This window comes from Ctenopharyngodon idella, chromosome 16 (assembly GCF_019924925.1).
Source record: "Ctenopharyngodon idella isolate HZGC_01 chromosome 16, HZGC01, whole genome shotgun sequence".
Lineage (NCBI taxonomy): Eukaryota > Metazoa > Chordata > Actinopteri > Cypriniformes > Xenocyprididae > Ctenopharyngodon > Ctenopharyngodon idella.
Genome location: NC_067235.1, coordinates 17917145 through 17938560, shown reverse-complemented (window position 1 = coordinate 17938560; position 21416 = coordinate 17917145). Strand labels below are relative to the sequence as shown.

General features: G+C 35.4%; 1 protein-coding gene across 2 annotated transcripts; it reads left to right on the top strand.

Annotated features, from left to right (window-relative positions):
* The first annotated feature begins 1878 nt into the window (after nt 1-1878).
* On the top strand, nt 1879-20478 carry calb1 (calbindin 1). 2 transcript variants are annotated; one of them, XM_051865859.1, is made up of 11 exons: nt 1879-2357; nt 2646-2722; nt 12805-12879; nt 13485-13565; nt 14509-14565; nt 16065-16142; nt 16239-16294; nt 16401-16440; nt 16522-16575; nt 18076-18147; nt 19403-20478. In XM_051865859.1, exons 1-11 carry the CDS (start codon nt 2279-2281, stop codon nt 19514-19516), a joined length of 783 nt encoding a protein of 260 aa, XP_051721819.1. In that variant the 5' UTR covers nt 1879-2278; the 3' UTR covers nt 19517-20478. The 2 variants fall into 2 exon arrangements, with proteins under 2 accessions (XP_051721819.1, XP_051721820.1); XM_051865860.1 differs by lacking the exons at nt 1879-2357; nt 2646-2722 and adding an exon at nt 12037-12726.
* Nucleotides 20479-21416: the final 938 nt, after the last annotated feature.

The window sequence follows — 21416 nt, the reverse complement described above, 5'->3', positions numbered from 1 at the left end:
ACATATGGAGAGCAATTATCTCATGGGTCATTGCTCATTTTTACAAATTAATGTTCTGTAAATATGAGAAAACTAACAAGACAACCGAACAAGGGAATAATGCCCACAGAGGCAAAAGAAAAATTAATTCCAAAAGTTCAGCACTAAGAATAATTCGTACACAAAGCACATACACTCAGCATACAAAAATTCAGAGTTTTCCAACCCTGAATGGAGGAGTCTGAATTGTAAAGGCCAAGGCCTTTGAACAAAAAATGAACTATAAATATCCAAAGTAAAGTTCTGTCACAAAAAAAGATGTACACTAGCTCACTAAACCAAACCCCCATGGTCTTCCAAACTAAATCAGTGAACTAAAGTCTAGACTTGATTTTTTGGAATCCAATTGGAAGCTTTATCCTCTAAGTCTTAGGACTCAACTGGCACAGGATGCAATGACTAATCAGTGTGAGAACATTGACTTTCAGGGAGGGAAAAAAAACCTCACACAGCAGCATATATTGTTATTTGGTATTACTAGGACACGCCATTAGTTAAACATCATCTAAAATTATATTTAAATAATCCACAAAACATGTACTGAAATATTTGTGATGTTCAAATCTATAAATAATTATCGTATTGCCCAAAACTGACTGCAATAGTAATCGCGTAGCACGTGTTGTCATGCTTACGTATTCTGGCGTAAAGTAGGCCTACTTAAAGGGTTAGTTCATCCAAATTCAATTTGGAATTTTATCCCTAATTACTTTTTTTCCCAAATTAGGTGGTCTCCTTTTCCTATTAATCTGTAATATTGAGAGAATCCCTTACAACTTATCCAAGTTCCTTACAACTTTTCCCCTCACCGGCACTTTATTTGGAACAACCGAGATATTGTATATAAGAATAAGTCTTTGTTTTTTAGGAATTGGTTTGAGAAAAACATTTTAACTGTTTCTCAGTTATTCAATTCAGAAGGTCTTATTTTAAATTATGAAGAATTTTTATGTAAATTCAATTTTCCAGTAACTCTCAAGGAATTTTCCATTGTAATAGATGCTGTTCCTAAAGGAGTCGTCATGCTTCTAAGGGAGTCTGTTAGATCATCTAACACTTTAGCTGTTTCTTTGGACCCATTTGAACTCCCAGTTGGAAAACTGTGCTTTTTGTCACATACTTCATCACGAAATTATAGAATTAGATCTCTCTTTCAAAAGGAGCTTGTAACAATTCCATATGTGGCGTCATATTGGAAGAACTTGGTTGAACATATTGATTGGAAAAAAGTATGGACTCTGCCTCTGAAATACATAATAACCAACAAGGTTAGAGAAATTTCATTCAAATTATTACACAAATTTTATCCTGCTATAGTTTTTTTGAAAAAGTTTAAGTCAGATATAGATATAAGTTGTTCTTTCTGTGGTGCCCACGGTGAAACTGCTCTTCATATCCTCACATTTCATATCCTTCTGGGATTGTCCTCACACACAGCTATTTTAGGACGAATTTTCAAAATTTATTCACTGTAATGTGCTTCCAGGTTTCTCTTTATCTTCTAAGGATGTACTGTTTGGCTTCTTTAATATACAAAAAATTAAAATTAATGAATACTTTATTATTAATCTATTATTGCTGCTTGCAAAATCTCACATTCACTGCAGTAAATTCACTCGCCAAAATCCTTTATTCATTGTCTTTAGAAGAGAGGTCCAACAGTACATCCAAAATATTTCATCATTTAAGAATCTTAAAGCACTTAAGACAATAAACTTGTTTCAAGTTTCAATATTGTATGTAACTTTTACATTTTTGATATGTACTTGTGTTTTTGATACCTTGGAAATGGTATGGGGGGTTAGTTCACTCAAAAATTTAATTCTGTAATTAATTACTCGCCCTCATGTCGTTCCAAAACTGTAAGACACATTTTGTAGTCATTATATGGGTCACTGTTTCAACGCACTTCATGAATGTCGGATTGTGAATTTTTTTTTTTTTTTTTTTTTTTGTAGACAGACGTTCCACAGTTCCTATTTTGAGTTTTATTAGTGTCAGTGTGCTCTGTTGGAGTCTGTGACATCCGCGCAGAAGGAAGTCCTGATTTAAATGCGTCTCACATCTGTGTAGCTCAGCACTACGTGCGCGCTACCTGCGGTGTGCGGAGACAGAGGTGTGCTGAGCGTTTGCCATCATCTGAGGGGAGGGCGAAACTTCGCTTAAATACTGGAGACATCAGAGAGCCATTCTCACAGCATCGGTCTCACAGCATCAGCGCCTCATACACGGAGAGAACATGGCAAACGCGTACCTGCAAGGAGTAGAGATCTCAGCCTCGCAGTTCCTGGATATATTCCATCATTATGACAACGATGGTAATTTCTTTCCTTATTTTGTGGATTTCATGAACTGAAACATTTTTGGGGAAGAAAAAAAATGGGATTATTCTTGCCACCTGCTTTGCAACTGGTTTCCAAAAGTTTGGTTAAAATTATCTGCCTAATTTATCTGACATGCATTAACCTGTGGGGATGTAAAAATCTGACAAAAGATAGATCGTTAGTCATTTCAGATGTTTTTGAAATATACTTTTGGGCAGACTGATGAAAGCACATCTGAATTGAAACTGTGTTGTGTCTGATTTGGGGTGTAAATGCTCTCAGGTAATGGATATATCGAGGGGAAAGAGTTGCAGAATTTTATCAAAGAACTTCAACAAGCACGAAAACAAGCAGGATTGGTAAGTCACAGTTTTTTTAATCTACTGCTGCGTAGTTATATCAGCTAGGCTGGGATTTATGTGACACATCCCAAGAAAATATTGTGTTGATAACACAATATAATAATAATAACAACAACAACAACAACAACCATAACAATAATAAATGGCACAATAGTAATTAATGACTATGATGATTATTATTACCATAAATACAGGTGCCAGCTTCAATTATTGGGGTCCAAGCAAAAAAAGTAATTTCTGGGAGAAAATGACAAAATATAGACAAAAATAGACAAATCTTTAAATAAGGATCCTGTGTAAACAATTGTTTTCATGGAAAATTAAAAATATCTTGATTGCATTTTGCACAGCTTTATTTATTCATTATTCATTTATTTATTTATTTCAAATATAACATCCCCTGACATAGGAAAATAATGAAATTTGACATGTGTCCTCGTATTTTTCTATATATAATTATGTGTGCGTATGTGTGTACACACACACGCATGTTGGTGCACCTATCATTATGGGGACATTCCATAGGCGTAATGGTTTTTATACTGTATAAACTGTATATTCTATCCCCATACACTAACCCTACCTCTAAACCTACCCATCACAGAAAACTTTCTGAATTTTTACATGAATAAAACATTGTTTAGTATGTTTTTTTAAGCCATTTGGTTTATGGGACACAGGAAATGTTCTTATAAACCATGCTTACATTGTAATACCAGTGTAATACCCATGTCATTATACAAATTTGTGTCCTCACAAATCATATAAACAAGCACACACACACACATATGCACAGAAATTAATTCTGCTTAAATAGGATTGGTTCTTGATGGCCATTTTGTTTGATTTGCAAGCAGCTATCAGATTAATAGCAGATTGCAAACTTGTGCCGAATTCTGACCCCCACCAAAGTATCACCCCCCTAGTATTGGTAGGTTTAGGATTAGGTGAGGGGGAGGGGTTAGGATTAGGCAATAAGGTAGTGACTTCAATGAGGGGGGTAATAATTTGGCAGGGAGTCGAAATTCTATCTAAATTCCTGCAGTTACCGGTTGTGCAATGTTGAATATTCTGACGAATTTTGAACCACTGAAGCAAATTTATAAAGCGAAATAAAATGGACCAAAATTTGCCTGTCAAATATTATAGGTGGTATTTTCAAACAGACTGAATAACTGAATAGACTGAACCAAATTTTTAATAATGAAATTTTGGTTACACTTTAGTTTAGGGTATAATTCTCACTATTAAGTAACCTGACTGTCCTTCAAAAAAAAAGACCCTACAGGTTGTTTTTCAATCACATTAATACGACCTATATTTACGTTTTAAAGTCATGCACCCTCTAGCTGGCGTAAAAATAATGACAGTGTCACGTTACGTCTGTCGTCATGAAATGACGTATGACCGTTGTGACCAATCAAAATGCGTGTTTATTTGAATGCAATGTGTGGACTTTTTACACCATTTGCCCTATTTCCATCTAGCAAAACTCATTTTTTATCAACGACTACACCTACCCCACCCCTAAACCTACCCTTAGTGATTTAGAGTGCATATACACTTTATGAGCACATACGTTCCCTGGGATCGAACCCACGATCACATGACCCCACATGACGATCACATGACCTATAGGCGTATTGGTTGGAGAACATGTTGCACAAACTAATAACTTTGACTTTTGCCACAATAAACTCCTAATTACTGCTTATTAATAGTTTGTTTGGTAGTTGTTACGTTTAGGTATTGGGTAGGATTAAAGGATGTAGAATATGGTCATGCAGAATAAGGCATTAATATGTGCTTAATAAGTACTAATAAACAGCCAATATCCTAGTAAAATGCATGCTAATAAGCAACTAGTTAATAGTGAGAACTGGACCCTACACTAAAGTGTTACCAAAATTTGGAATATTTTAAATGGAAAAATTCACAGCTTAAAAACACAAAGTTGAATTTCAGCCCCCAAAAATGCCCTGAAAATACAGTGCATTAAATACAAGCACTATTCAAATTAATGCGTTTCAATAGGCTAGTTTGTTTCAAAGACATTTTCTGATTAATTTACCTCTATAAAATGTTGCAGATGCCTGTTTTTTTGGTATCTCCCCCTATAGCCAGAAGTAGATACAATTTCACATGCATTACCCTGGTGTTGGATAGTCCAGTTTTATGGATGTTGGACTAGGCATTTAGAAAATATGTCAGTAAGTGAAAATAGGCCACGCCCAAATATTTTACTAGTTTGTGTCTTTAAACTGCTTTGAAAAAAATGACAACTTTTAACAACTTTTTAGAATATGATGATAGATAGCAAATGTCTTGCGAATTAGACTAACAGCCTAGAAGAAGTTTGAAACAGCTATTTTTTTTTTTTTTATAATAATGGAGAGCACAATGTTTCAGAATTAGAAAAAAAAAAAAAAAAAACAGAATTACATAAAATATGCTTACTACATAAAATTGTTGGAGTGGTATGTACTGTATGCCTGTGTAAAGTGGTTGAAATTTTGGACCATCCAACCTGGGGGGACCTATCTGGGATCTCTGTAATGTATGGTCTCTGATGGCCAAATAATAATAATGTGTAATAGTATAATATTTAAGTATAATATACAATAAAATGCTTATTAAAATAAATGCTTATTGTATATTAAACATATGTATACAAAGGAAAGGAAAAGATTAAAAAAATTAATGAAAATTATAATAAACATAATAACAAGATAATAAAAGTAATAATAACTTTATTACACTGAAAAATAACTTCAGGCACCACTGCAACCCAACAAGATAATATCCGTATTTGCATTATATGAGGTTGTGAGGTGTTGGTTATGGTCACAGTCCATCTAAATGGATCTCATTTTGGTTCATCAAAATGATTCTTGAACCATATGACCTTTTTAGAAGATATTGCGATTTTAGTTGCATACACATTGTCTCCAGGCTAGCATTTATAATAAATGATGGTGAATTCCTTTGCTGTATCATATGATGGAGTGGCTTGTTATCAGACCTGTTAAAAGCTCTGATAGAGGACAGAGACGTTGTCCCAGTTTGTCTCAGTCAGCACGTTAGAGTCAGTCTGTCTCTCCATCTGTGTCCATGCACATCTGCTGCTGGCTCCTCCCCTCATTTGCTTCATAGAGGATAAATCCTCATTTGCGTTTGTTTTACAATACCTCTGTAGTTGCAATCTGCTGGTTATGCTGTTATCTATAAAGAACAGCAATGCACAGTTTGTTGAAAACAAGGATGAAAGAGCTAAAGCCTCATTGGAGGGAACTGCATGCAGACTTGATGTAGTGGAATGACCTTGGATGAAACTCATTACTGGTACGAATGATGGTTTGTTCTTGTCTGGAAAATGCACATGCTGAAATTGCCAAGTAAACAACATTCATAAGAGCCAAGAATGAATAGATTCTGAATAATTGGTAACTGAATAACTGTAATGAATGTCATAATAATAAATGTGAAGTTTTCAGTTCGTCCATCATGAAGTTCAAGAGTAGCAATTTAGCAGTTAAACTACGCTCACTATATGGACAATTCACCCCAAGCAACCCGGGTTAAGTGCCGTATTAATGGTCTCAAGGCTCACTTCTTATGGGATCAGATTATAGACTATAAAGGTCCATTCACACTAAGAACAATAACTATAAAGATAACTATTGTCATGAACTGCACTGAGACACGAAGGCTGAGGATTACACAAAAAAACATACACAAAAAAACAAAACAATGTTGTGTACTGAGTACAGGGCTAAGGCAAACAGGGAAATCTGAATAAACAGGCAGAGAATCAAGAGAAACAGGACATGGGGCAAAACAGCATAGTAGACACATACAAGACTTAGCAATGAGTGACAGAATTGACCAGGCATTTATAGAGAGCTAATGAGCAACAGCTGTAGGCAATCAGTGATGATGAAACAGGGCAGAGGATTATGGGGGATGTAGTCTTTGATGGAATGGCAGTGAACAATAGGAGAGTGCCCTCTGGTGGACAACCAGGGCCTTTCAGCTGGGTATCGTGACAGCTATATTAGCTTCCACACCAGCAGACAATAACGTTCTGTTTATTATATGCGCACGCTGCAGTTTTGTCGTCTGCCGCTTTAAAAGTTCTACCTCTTTAAAGTCTGGTGGGTTCTGATTGGCTGTCATCGTTTTTATCTGTCATCAGCTTTAAAAAAAAAAAAAAAAAAAAAAAGTTCTGAAAGTGATTCCAATGACATTGTTTCTCATTATCGTTATATTATCGTTCTTGGTGTGATCGGGCCTTAATACCTGCAGGAAGCATTTATATTCATCTCAATAGCAGTTGCTCAGGTGGCTTAGGACCCTTGGAATTAAAGGATTAGAAATGTTTGTTCAAGGGAACCACTGAATGTTTTTGAGCCAAATAATAAAAAAAGACATATTGATAATGTTGATTGACGTGACGTGAAGCCTAAAGTATAGTTCACATTTTACGCCTACATGAGGGTCAGCGAACAGTGCGCGTGATGCAAATTTCATCATCAGAAGAGTACTTTGTACGTGCAGGTCGCACAGGCGCATTTAATTGTTTTTGCAGTAATTCTTTTATCCACAAGGTGGCAACTGTGCCCTCGAGGCGTCAATTCACAAGGTAGTCAAAGAAAAACTTCATAAACAGAACAGACCGGAATGCATGCAAGCTATAGCGACAATGGAGGCCTACATGAGATGAGAGATTGTGCGAAGAGGTTAGAAAGTACCCTCATTTGTACAATTCTAGCATGAAAGAATACAAAGATGTTTACATTGGTTGTAACGCATGGCGAGATTGCACAAAACCGAGCATGCGTCAAACTCCTGTGTATGTGTATGAGTCGAATGATGTATGCTTCGCAAGGCGCACTGTGCGCTCGACTGTGTGCGTACACTAGTGTACATGTAAAAAAAGAAAGTATACCCAGGACTTATGATAACTCATACTCGGGGGTGCCTTGCTCAAGGGCACCTCGGTTGTGGGTATTGAGAGTATAAGAGAGCGCTGTTCATTAACTCTCCCACCTACATTTTCTTGTCAGTATTGAGGATCGAAACCGCAGCCTTCGGGTTACAAGTCTGACTCTCTAGAATAAGCAAGAATAAGCATAGTCTTTCTCTACCTTATACAAAACAAAATAAAAATAATAGTGCACTGTTAAAGTGAAAATAAAACATTAATATAAATAATAAAAAAATACTAAAGAAATTATATTAACAATACAAAATAATACCAGTACATGTTTCTTGCAACAAAATTCACATGAAAACACACCTAATGGCCATGAATGGTGAAAAAGGATAAATCTGAACCACCAGTATTACAGTATGACACTTTGCACAAACCTGCAACCTTCAGTTTACCAGCACTGAGTTTCAGCAATCCCACTATCTGTGTTTTGTAATTGCAGAATACGGTATGCAGTTGGTCTGACGTTGTAAAACAGTGACTTTCTTGTCCTCCATGTTGTCCCTGAAGTGGTGTCCAGTGGCTTTGCTTTATTGAGATTCTCATGTCATTGAGTTACGGCTCTATTAGGCGTAAAGAGGAGGTGATGGACTGTGACAGGACTGAGGAAAAGCAGCCACTGGGTCATTTCACACTTCTAATGATATCTTGCTGTGCTTTTCTGCTTCCTAAATGTCTCTCATGGGCCTCTGCAGATAACAATTTAATTTATTCAGACTTCTAGACTGTGCATGTGTCCAGGTGTCATTTGTGCCCACCTTACTTCAGGTTTGCTCACCTAACACTCTTTGAAAAAGGCCTACTGAAAATGCATTCATATGGACCTCAACACAAACCTCAATAATGGCAAATGTCAAATGAGTAAAAATATGACCTCACCCAACAAATAACTAACAGTGATGACAAAAACAACAACAACAGCGTAAAGACAGCAAGCAGCAAAATAATAATTCTTGATCTGTAACGGCATTATAAATGCATGCTGGAAGCTGACAAACACTGAACAAATCGAAAACATTTCTCAATATGTAACTGCTTGTTCAGACCACTCTGTTAGGCAAAGCTGGGATTACATTTATGGGTATATTTTTTTAGTAGACTCAAATTAATTCACACACCTTATCTGTGACCCATATTGTAATAAATAAAATCTTAAAAAAAAAAAAAAAAAAATCATTCTTGTTTAATGCTAAATAGAAAGGGAAGATGCAGCTGGTTTATGTCAGGCTCCACTTTAAAAGTAGTCCACTACTATTAAACTAATCATTACTAAAATTGTAAACTCACTCTGTTCATCATCATCTGAAAGATGTAAACTGTTTTATTTTCATTTCAATTCCTTTAAATTATGTTTTGATTTTATCCCTCCCTCACTGTCCTCACTGTCAGCAGAAGCAGAAATATTTGGATGAACAGGTTCTCCAGAATGAAACCACAGGGCACAAGGATTTCGGGATGGTTGTGCAATTATTCAATGGGCCTTTTCAGCCAATCACATGGAATCCTCTATGTATTACATAGAAGAGATTTTCACAAGTCTACCTTCATTAATCATTTAGTAGCCATTATAGATACCATCACCAGTTCAGCAATGTTGGGCTTATGGATAAAGAGCAAGAAAGGCTCCTGACAAAAGCATTTATATAAGTAATACGATTAATGCTCGTATAGGTAAGAAATGACAAACTGTATTGTAATACAAGAAATGAGCAGAGATCTAAACAATTAATCTTATGTTTATCTTTAACAGTATGGGTCACCAGTGTAATTTTATTAAAATGTAGCCATGTTTTCTGACAAAAAAAAAAAAAAAAAAGACTTTAGAACTTTAAAAGACATGTTCACAATATATATATATATATATATATATATATATATTATACATATATTGTGTATATATATATATATATATATATATATATAATGTATAATATATATACAGGTGCTGGTCATATAATTAGAATATCATCAAAAAGTTGATTTATTTCACTAATTCCATTCAAAAAGTGAAACTTGTATATTATATTCATTCATTACACACAGACTGATATATTTCAAATGTTTATTTCTTTTAATTTTGATGATTATAACTGACAACTAAGGAAAATCCCAAATTCAGTATCTCAGAAAATTAGAATATTACTAATGACCAATACAAAGAAAGTATTTTTAGAAATCTTGGCCAACTGAAAAGTATGAACATGAAAAGTATGAGCATGTACAGCACTCATTACTTAGTTGGGGCTCCTTTTGCCTGAATTACTGCAGCAATGCGGCGTGGCATGGAGTCGATCAGTCTGTGGCACTGCTCAGGTGTTATTAGAGCCCAGGTTGCTCTGATAGTGGCCTTCAGCTCTTCTGCATTGTTGGGTCTGGCATATCGCATCTTCCTCTTCACAATACCCCATAGATTTTCTATGGGGTTAAGGTCAGGTGAGTTTGCTGGCCAATTAAGAACAGGGATACCATGGTCCTTAAACCAGGTACTGGTAGCTTTGGCACTGTGTGCAGGTGCCAAGTCCTGTTGGAAAATGAAATCTGCATCTCCATAAAGTTGGTCAGCAGCAGGAAGCATGAAGTGCTCTAAAACTTCCTGGTATACGGCTACGTTGACCTTGGACCTCAGAAAACACAGTGGACCAACACCAGCAGATGACATGGCACCCCAAACCATCACTGACCGTGGAAACTTTACACTGGACCTCAAGCAATGTGGATTGTGTGCCTCTCCTCTCTTCCTCCAGACTCTGGGACCTTGATTTCTAAAGGAAATGCAAAATTTACTTTCATCAGAGAACATAACTTTGGACCACTCAGCAGCAGTCCAGTCCTTTTTGTCTTTAGCCCAGGCGAGACGCTTCTGACGCTGTCTGTTGTTCAAGAGTGGCTTGACACGACAGCTGAAACCCATGTCTTGCATACGTCTGTGCGTAGTGGTTCTTGAAGCACTGACTCCAGCTGCAGTCCACTCTTTGTGAATCTCCCCCACATTTTTGAATGGGTTTTGTTTCACAATCCTCTCCAGGGTGCGGTTATCCCTATTGCTTGTACACTTTTTTCTACCACATCTTTTCCTTCCCTTCGCCTCTCTATTAATGTGCTTGGACACAGAGCTCTGTGAACAGCCAGCCTCTTTTGCAATGACCTTTTGTGTCTTGCCCTCCTTGTGCAAGGTGTCAATGGTCGTCTTTTGGAAAACTGTCAAGTCAGCAGTCTTCCCCATGATTGTGTAGCCTACAGAACTAGACTGAGAGACCATTTAAAGGCCTTTGCAGGTGTTTTGAGTTAATTAGCTGATTAGAGTGTGGCACCAGGTGTCTTCAAAGTTGAACCTTTTCACAATATTCTAATTTTCTGAGATACTGAATTTGGGATTTTCCTTAGTTGTCAGTTATAATCATCAAAATTAAAAGAAATAAACATTTGAAATATATCAGTCTGTGTGTAATGAATGAATATAATATACAAGTTTCACTTTTTGAATGGAATTAGTGAAATAAATCAACTTTTTGATGATATTCTAATTATATGACCAGCACCTGTATATATATATATATATATATATATATATATATATATATATATATATATATATATATATATATAATGTATATACACACAGTCAAACCAAAATTTATTCAGACATTTTTGATATTTTTGTTATATTTTTACTAGTGGGTGCAGGACACTATAGTTCATTTATGCAAGTGAGGATAGCAAAATAAAATAAACTGTGACATATTATACCCAAAAATTCTTCATGCAGTGGACTACCAGTAAAATTGATAAAAATTTGGAACCAAAAATTATTCAGACACTTTGACTTGACCATGTTTTGCTTAAGTGTTATCTGACATAATTAAGATTAATTTTTTCTGACACATTTTAACTCTGAGATCTTGTCATATTTTATTACCATTTTTTTTTTAAACTATAGTGAATAAATTGTATTAATAAATTAAATATTCAAGGTGTCTGAATAAATTTCGGTTTGACTGTATATATATACAGTACTATATATATATATATATATATATATATATGAGATATTATTTATGAGGAAGAATAAAACACTAAACTTGGTTAAAGTATTTATCTGACAAAATTATTTGGCAAAAAAAAGGCAAACTACAGCAACAGGTTTAATTTTAATATGCAAATTTATTGACTGCAACATAATCAGTTATTAATATTTTGTTGGTTCTCTTGTTTTTGCATGCGTTCATAATTTCTTTCTATGACAGCCTGGCCAAAAATGATCTCCTCACAACTTACTATGTCATTGAATTATCACAAATAAAACAATTGACTCCAAGCACAACTACGCAATATGCTTACAAAATCTTTAACACATTTTAAATAATATTTGAATAAAGAGTTGAAGATGTCAATTTTCCTAGGCTGGACATCAATTCTTCTTCTTTTTTTTTTTTTTCTTTTTTTTAAATGACCCTATGTCTAATGCAGTGGGAACATTTTATTTTAGTATACACTTGATTTTAAAGTCTGCAGTACGCCAGTGCAATGTCCTCTCAGAGATGCCTGCTTGAGGATATGCTTTCATTTGTTTCAGCCACCCTATTGATTCTCACTGAATCTAAGACATGTAACTCTTGGTAAACCCGCAAAAGTTTAGAAAGCTTGGTGGGTTGCATTTTATTGGCATATCAAGAGAATGGGACAAACTCTGGAGTCTGGGGTCCAACTTTCATCAGAAACATTACCACATCATGTGAATGAACTGTGGTGTTTCACATTATTTTACTGATTTTTGCACAGTCACCCGCTCTGCATCCTATGCCAAGATGGGAAGGCTTTTTTGAAGAATGAGAACTCTGCTCATCTGTATCAAAAGCAGTATGAAAACACAATCAGCATTGTGCAATGAGGGCTGAAGATAGCAGCATATCCCATCTGTCTGTGTGTTATTTGTTCTTACACATCAATGGCTTTTAGAAGGCAGAAGAAATGTTTTGTAACAGCCGGAAGCTTGACTGTAACCAGTGAAGTATGCGGCAAACTGTATTTTTTGTTAGAATGTATGAGAGTTATTTGCCTGTTTGTTGAATTATTATTTTCTTTCCAGGAACTAACAGACAAAATGAAGGCCTTTGTAGAGAAATATGAGCAAAAAACTGATGGGAAGATAGGTATCATTGAGGTAAGGAAGCTAAAACCGTATGCTGTTTTAAAATAACATATATATATTTTATTTCAATTATTGAATGAGATTTTTTGACTGTCCAAATGTCTGGCATCTGCAATATTTACTGGCAGACAAAGACTGTGGTGTTTAGGCTCCAAAAAAAATGAGAAAGGTTTGTCATGTTGATATTGCAGTAAACTACATGAGCTTAACGTTGCTCTGTGTTGATTTACCTGAGAACAAAAATGTTTGTTCATTTATATTATGCTTTCATAATATAAATGATTTGCTTTCAGTACTGTGAGCCACATTTGACCATCAAAACATCAATTGTGAAAACAGAATTGTTTGTTCACATTGCCAAATTTGTAACCTGTTCAGAATGGTGAAATTATGTGTATTTACAGCAATCAGTGCAGCTGTCAGCGGCTCTCTGGGGAGCATCATTTCAGAGATGTTATCTCTGAGCTGATATCCTTGGATCCAGCAGCTTTTGACACTTCATAAACTAACATTCCTTCATAGCTGACATGTCAACTTGTCTTTCCCATAGGAATTTATGCACATTACATTAATCTGAAAGTGCAAAAATTAACTTTTTTCTTTTACGTCTTTCACAGCTGGTTCAAATACTACCCACAGAGGAAAACTTCTTGCTATTTTTCAGACAACAGCTGAAGTCTTGTGCAGAATTCATGGAGGTGATTCTAAAATTTAAACAACCTGTGCTGACTATAGAATAGATAATACTATTGCATGTCTTTAAGTATACACTTAGTGCTTTTTAAAATTACAGAGCAATATATTTAGGTAAACTTGTACACTACCATTCAAAAGCTTGGGGTCAGTAAGGCTTTGTTAAAGGAATTAACATTTTTATTCAGCAAGGATGCATTAAATTGATTAAAAGTGACAGTAAAGACATTTATAATGCTACAAAACATATCTCTTTTTTAAAAAAACTGCACGGTTTGACGTGATCCAAGCTAAACAAAAGTGGCAGACATGTTACTTGTTCAGGTGATATTTTCCGGTGAAAATTCTTATTTTGGTCATACTTCCAAGACGTAGAATCTGTGATTCCGAAGTACAGTATCCACACCGGTGTGGTGACTGACAGCAAACATTAGATTCATCCGCGCTGAGGAGCTGTGCCGATAATTCCGCAAATAACTGCAATTGCAGGTTTCAAACAGAGAAGGCGACAAAGAGGCAAAACTGTTTGAAAAAAATATTTTCCATTGATTACTCTCTGTCTGTATTTAAGCCCTCAGTTTATTCGGTTCATTGTTCCGTGTCGTCAAAGTTTTATTTGGTTGTCAGTTATTTCATACTTATCTCCTACGTGCTTTCTTGTGGATTCTGCTCATTAAAGAAAGTTTTTGTTATTCCTTGTTTTTTTTACTTTTTGTTTTCTTGTTTGTGACTCTCTGCAACCAAGCGTTTTTGTACTGTATTTTTGATCAAATAAACCTTGGTTAGCATGTAAGAGGCTTCTTTCAAATATATTAAAAAAATCTTACAGAGCCCAAACTTTTGAACGGTAGTGTAAATGTTATATGTTTTTTTTTTTTTTTTTTTTTTTAAAGGTGGCTGAAGCTGCAGCTTTCTGTAACACATCCATGTTATTATTTTTTCTTCCAGGCCTGGAGAAATTATGATGCTGATCACAGTGGATACATTGAAGCTGATGAACTTAAGGTGAGAAGCAAACTTTTAACCTCTCAAATGATATGTGCTCAGTGAGCAACCATCTCTGTTGAGGAATCTAGCCACGTTCTGCTGAGATCGACTTTCTTATGCTCCTTACTGTATGTGTTAAGACCCCAATGCTGTTGGTGTAAATATAATAATAGTAATTTTAAACCTATTGTTTTCTCTCCAAAACATATGTTGCTCTGACCTAACCAGGACACACTTACAGTACAGCTTTAACCTTCTATTTTACCACAAAGTTGATATGCACTTTTCAAAAAAGTGACTGTTATCCAGTACAGTAACATTTCTGGTTCTGTCTGAGCGAAAACACATAGTAGAAAAAGAAAAACACAATAAAACAAATACAAATAAGCGATAAGCAGGAGTGTACTGCAGTCTTAATACTATTCAGTATAATCTGTTCTCATATACTTAGAAAAAGTATCACCCAGTTACTTAAAAGTTTGTTATTTGGGCTATTAAACTGGCCTTCAGTTCTCAAACATGGACATGAGGGTTAATACCTTTTAGGTTTGGCAGACAGTAAACCATTATGACACTTGGCACACAAACTTGCTGACCAGCATACTTAAAGTACAATTCCAACCTATTATCTTTTCACCATCTTGTCTGTTATCACTCAGGACAAGCCTTGGCCTTTTAAAGTGTAAACCTAACAACATATAATTGACCTAAATCACCTTAGAAGGCAAAGCGTACCTTCTAAAATGTAAGAGACAGATTCATGAGGTCAATCATAGCCATATGGGATTACCTGCACTGGAGTTTCCCTCTTAAGAAGTCAATCTAGGTCTTTCACTAGCATGTGGACAGGAGGGTATGACAACAAACTGAACAAAATATTTCATTTCCAGATCAACACTAATAACCATATGCACCCTTCAAAGGGGCTTGTTTAAAGCAAGCACTGCGGATTTGGGCATTTAAATTAAAATAGAGAACGGTTTCTTTGAACATCTGCCAGATTTACAGTCAGTGATTTGATGAGTGCAATCTGTCAACACTGGACCGCTTTTGGACCCACTAATGGACCTCCGGCAGGAAGAGGAAATGCTGAGAGCAAAAATACAGAACATAAAATGGATAGTTCTGGTCCTAGATGCTGATTGGTCAAAATTGGTTATATGCCACAATGCAAGCCCAATTTTTTCAGAAGCCTTAGTTACAAAGTATTTTTCCCCATAAGGATTTTTTTTGTTGTTGTTGTTCAAGAGTTATAAGCCATGAAATATCCTAACAGGAGTTCTGCTGCTGAACATGATTATTTACAAAATATGTTAAAACAATGCAGGCTGATGGCTTCAACAAAAGCATATACCATCGATTAACAAAATCAGTTCTCCTATGGAGAAAATTAATGGGATTTTTACTTTCACAAAAGTACAAAGACTCTTATGCACAAATCTGCATTTGTTTAATCAAAAATACAGAACACTTTTGATCAATTTAATACATCCTTGCTGAAATCTAATGTTTTTCAGAACTTTTTGAAAGATCTGCTTCAGAGGGCTAAAAAACCATATGATGAGAAGAAATTAGAGGAGTACACACTGACTACGGTAAGTGAACTACAGAGCTCAACAAATACATCTGTATTTAGTCTCACCTTAAACTTCCCCATTTTGAGGGAATATTGTTTTTTTTTTTTTTTACAGCTGAAAATTTTTGATTCAAATAAAGATGGGAAATTATGTCTGTCAGAAATGGCACGGTTAGTGAGCTTGCAAACTCGTTATGAATATTTATCACTGGCTATTAACTCTGATGTATAAATTCGAAATATGGCATGTCTTTCTCTCTCTCTCTCTTTTTAACAGGCTGTTACCAGACCAGGAAAACTTTCTACTAAAATTTCAGGTACATCTGCAGTAGTAATTAAGCCATAAATGCTCTGGATTTACCCGTACCCACCTAAAACTGAACAAATCTTTTCATCAGGGGGTAAAAATGGCCAGAAAAGAGTTCAACAAGATTTTTGAGTTGTATGATCAGGTAAGTCTCTTGCATTGATCAGTCATTCATTTAAATGATGTAATCATCAAAATACTCTGTGCCTGGCCACCTTAAAATAACTCAAGCCAAAACTTAATACTGGTACTGGTTTTTTTGCATAACCAAGCGTGCATAGATCAGCCAGAGTGTCTCCAATTGTATAAGGCCTGAGGAAAGCAGTCATTAGTATGCAAAGACAGTGCTCTTTCTGGATATCATCTCCAACACCACTGAAGCTTTTGGCCCTGGCTCCATTGTAATGTATTACTGTGTCCCTGAATAGGGCAAATTCCTCACTGCTGATGACAGCACCCCTGATCTTTATTGATTGGCAGGTTCGGGTTGCGAACTCACATGAAGACTGGCTCAAATGCACACATACACATTTTTGGGCTATTAGAAAACACTGCGATGATGCGGCATTAGAGGAGGCAGTGTATGCTCAAAGCTCTGAGGCATTTCATTACAGACACACCGACTGCTGGTCTGCATTTAGCAGACATGTGGCTTGGCCACATACTGTTTGCCCTGGGTCAATGCAACAGGCTAGCTTGTTCTTTCATCAGCTCATTAAGAGGTGATTTAAGGCCACATTATGAAAATTATGGAGATTCATGGACTTATTTATTCATTTAATATCTAGATGCCTACTAAAATGGTATAATTTCATAAAGAAGTTTATGTTTGATGCAGTATGGATACAGTATTTAAAGTTGTTCATTCAAAAATGAAAATTCTGTCATTATTTATTTACCACCAACATCAACATGTTTTCTGTGCAACACAAAAGGGCAAAAAATTATATATAAAATACAATTATATATTATTATTAAAAAATATATCTGTGTATACACACATTTTTAATGAAAATATGTGTGAACTGTGCTAAATTATATATATTATTATACATTTTATATAATGATATATATTATACATATTAATATAAATTATATATATTATTATTATTATTTAAAAAAAAATCTACTTTTGTGTTTTACAAAAATGTAAGAAATATATAATATAAACATAATAAAACCTTGAAATAGGAAATAATAAATCTTGAATTTAGAAAGGCATGATGGTGAATAAATAAAGTAGTAAAAAAGAAGTAAACAACAACAACAAAAACAACTGGGGGTGAACTTTTCCTTTAAACCAAAGCCATTACATATAGTATGTATACTACCTTTTCAGGGGTACGTTTAAATGTCTCAAGCGATCTAAAGGAAGTAACAGGCCCAGTTTCTCTGATTATTATTTCTTCAGAGCACCAAATGTGCACCCCGAGACCCAGCATATCATTGCATTGACTCTGTGTGCAAAACCGATCCTTAATGCCCTGATTTCCAAATTCTCCCTGGAGAACATTGCATGAGGCGTCCCTAATGTCTGAATAGAGAATACAGGAAATGATGGTAAAGTGGCATGACGCTGAGTTTCCTCAGTGGCTGTCACACATCTGTGCTTGTTAATGTTCACTATGCTCGCTGCCTCTCCCAGGACAGGAACGGCTACATGGATGAAAATGAGCTTGATGCCCTCCTCAAAGACCTTTGTGAGAAGAACAACAAGGTATGCATCTAAAAACCAGGCTAATCTGAGGTTTCATACTTTCATTTGCTGAGATCTGTTGATGTATTCTGGCTCTCAGTTGAAGTCCATGATGGGTACAAACAAATTTCTTCAAGCACTCAAATGATAATACTAGTCAGAAATCGAATCCCCTGCTGCTGCATGTGGGTTGCATACAAATTCTTCATTTAGAGCAGGATAGAGAAACTTTACATGATGTAAGGGAGAAAACTACTGTGGTACACAACTATCATTAAAAAAAAAAAAAAAAAAAGAATAGTTTGGGTTCAGTACAAGTTCAGCTCTAAGAAAACAATTTCAGTCCCTCAGTTTGTAAAAAAAAAAAAACATTTCTTAGCGCATATAGAAATGCACTTACAGTGGTTGTGTATGGGGCAAAGCATTCAGCAAAGTTTGAAGATGCCATGAAGTTTTCTTTTCTTTCCCGTGCCAATGTATTTCCTTTTAAAACATTTCGTTTAAATAACTAGCCAATAAGAATTTTTTTAAATAGCCAACAGGCTTTATTTACATCATTATGAGCCATGATGCAGGTTGACTTGGAGGAGGGGCATTTTCATTCTAGAGAGCATCTAATTTGACAAAAATCAGTGTAGTGCAGGGCGAGTCATCAGGTTTTTTTGGTCCATTTTAATGGGAAAAGAAAGACTAATTTTTAAAGGTGAATTTTGTCAGTCAGCATATAGCTAAGCTAACCTCAAAGCTAATTACCAAAATCATGTTTTAGCAGTCTACTACTTTTTCTTGCCCCCTTAGATTTCTATTTCAAGTGCATGTTTTACAAAATGAGGGATTTTCTGTGGGAATTAATAGCAGCCCAGATGCTGCCAATAGAGTCTGAACATGGAATATACTACAAACAATTACATATTTACACTACCATTAGCTATGTAAAGTTTAGGGTCAATATTTTAATGTTTTTTTAAAGTCTTTTTCATTTGCCATTTATTTGATTGAAAATAGAGTAAAAACAGTAATATTATGGAAATATTATTACATATTAAATATATTTTAAAATGTCATTCATTCCTGTGTTGGAAAAGATGAATTTTCAGCATTACCCCAGTCTTCAGTGTTACATGATCCTTCAGAAATCGTTCTAATGTTTTTTTCAGGAATACAAAGTTCAAAGGAACCCCTATTTATGTTAAATAGAAGACTTTTGCAATATTATAACTGTACTTATATACAACTTTTGCTGCATGTCTAACATCCTCTTCTGATCTCTTGACAGGTCCTGGAAGTCAACAAAATCCCAACGTATAAGAGCGCCATCATGGCTCTGTCTGACGGAGGAAAGCTCTACAGAACAGAGCTGGCGCTGGTGTTGTGTGCAGAGGAGATGTGAACGCCTCCATCTGTACTCACACCATCTCAGAACCCTGTCCCCAGCTCACCTGTGATGTGTAATGTAGCTAGAACCTTCTTACGTTCTTTCATTTTGAACATGGATTTCACATAGGCAGGCAACCAGTGGCACATACTTTTCAATTTGTCGTTTCTATACGGTTTCTAAATGTACAGATTTTTTAACAATGACACGCGTACAATACTTATAACCTTCACTGCATAGATAAACACTACATTTCCCTCAACATGAGGAAGCCCCAAAAGCTACCAAATCCCCATCCTGATTTCAAAATCCAAAATATTCACCAATACCTATTCAGCAAATATAACAAGTAATGATTTATCTTACAATATCATAGACAAAAGCAATAATGTCCTCAAGGAATGCTGATGAAACATGGCCTGTTGGTGGGATCTATGTAAAATTCCAAAAGGCTACATTTACTTTTGCGATGCATGTTTATACTGTAGCTGACGGCAGGCCCTGCTAGTGGGGTATTTTTGACTGCAAGCACATGCCGAATGTAATGCATCGCCCCAGTCCTGTCTTTAATGTTAGATTTTGCACTGTAAAGAATGACATGCTCCTCTATGCTGAACACCACAGACACTGTGTAAGATGATATTAAACTTATTGAATGACTACTTGCATCCAGTTGTGTGTAATATATCCCTCAGTCCCTAGAGATTAGCTTGAAATTAATAAGTAATAAAGCCCTCATATGTATGACTAAGTTTTTCCCAATACAGTGAAAGTCTATTTAATTGTATGGACATAAACAGTTGAAACATTCTTCTAAATATCTTCTTTTGTGTTTCACAGTAGAAAGTACGTTAGGTATGGAACAATATGAGTAAATGATGAAGATCTCAAGGAGCTCATTGTGTGGTTTGGTCCAACATATTCACAGCATGGCAAATGTTAGATTGTTCAGTAAATAAAATCATACTCAAATTGAATGCCTGGTTTGAAACAGTACATGAAAATAAAGCTGGTGTTGGGGAGCTCTGCCAAAAACACAAAACCACTCTCAGTAGAGTTCTCCTCCCCATTTAAAGTTTGAACAGATCATGATCTTATCTTATAATTGAACAGTTGACCTTCCCAAAGCGGACACTGCAAGACATAAAACTTGTGTCATTGTGAAAAACCAGAAACACTCAGAGCCTAAACCTTTTATTTAGTTGGAACGTTGATAGCTTGACTAAAGTAAATAAGATAGCCGCATATTGAAAATCATTTGATTTACATATTTTCTCATATCTATCTCAAGATTTTATGCTTGGAATTTTCGATTAGACACCTTTGGACTGGAACACCAAGGATGAATGGCATTTGAGAGAAATGCCTTTCCCCCTCAAGCGCTGTAGCCGGAAAATTGTTTTGATACCAGAATTTCAATGCCAATTTATGAGCTATTTTAGCACCCTGCCAGTAATATCTACTGATTTAGGCTGCCCTCAAAATGCCACATTAAGGCTAACTGATATTTAGCACTGATGACTACGAGGACATATTGAGGACTAAAAACTTCAAGGCTTTGTTCAGCAAATATATTAAATTACATATTAAACATTTATTTATTAAAATATGTCTATTATTATCTAATTTATTAAATAAACTACCTTTCAGAAGTTTGGGATCAGTACATTTCTTCAAAGAAATTATTTTATGTAGAAATGATGCATTAAAAGAGACAGTAAATGCATTTACATTGTGCCAAAAGATTTCTATTTCAAATAAATGATCTTTTTAACTTTCTGTTCATTAAAGAATACTGACAAAAAGTATCCACAAAAACATTAAGCAGCACTTATGTTGCTAACTGTTCTCAACAGTGATAATTAGAAATATTTCTTGAGCACCAAATCAGCATATTTGAATGATTTCTGTGGGA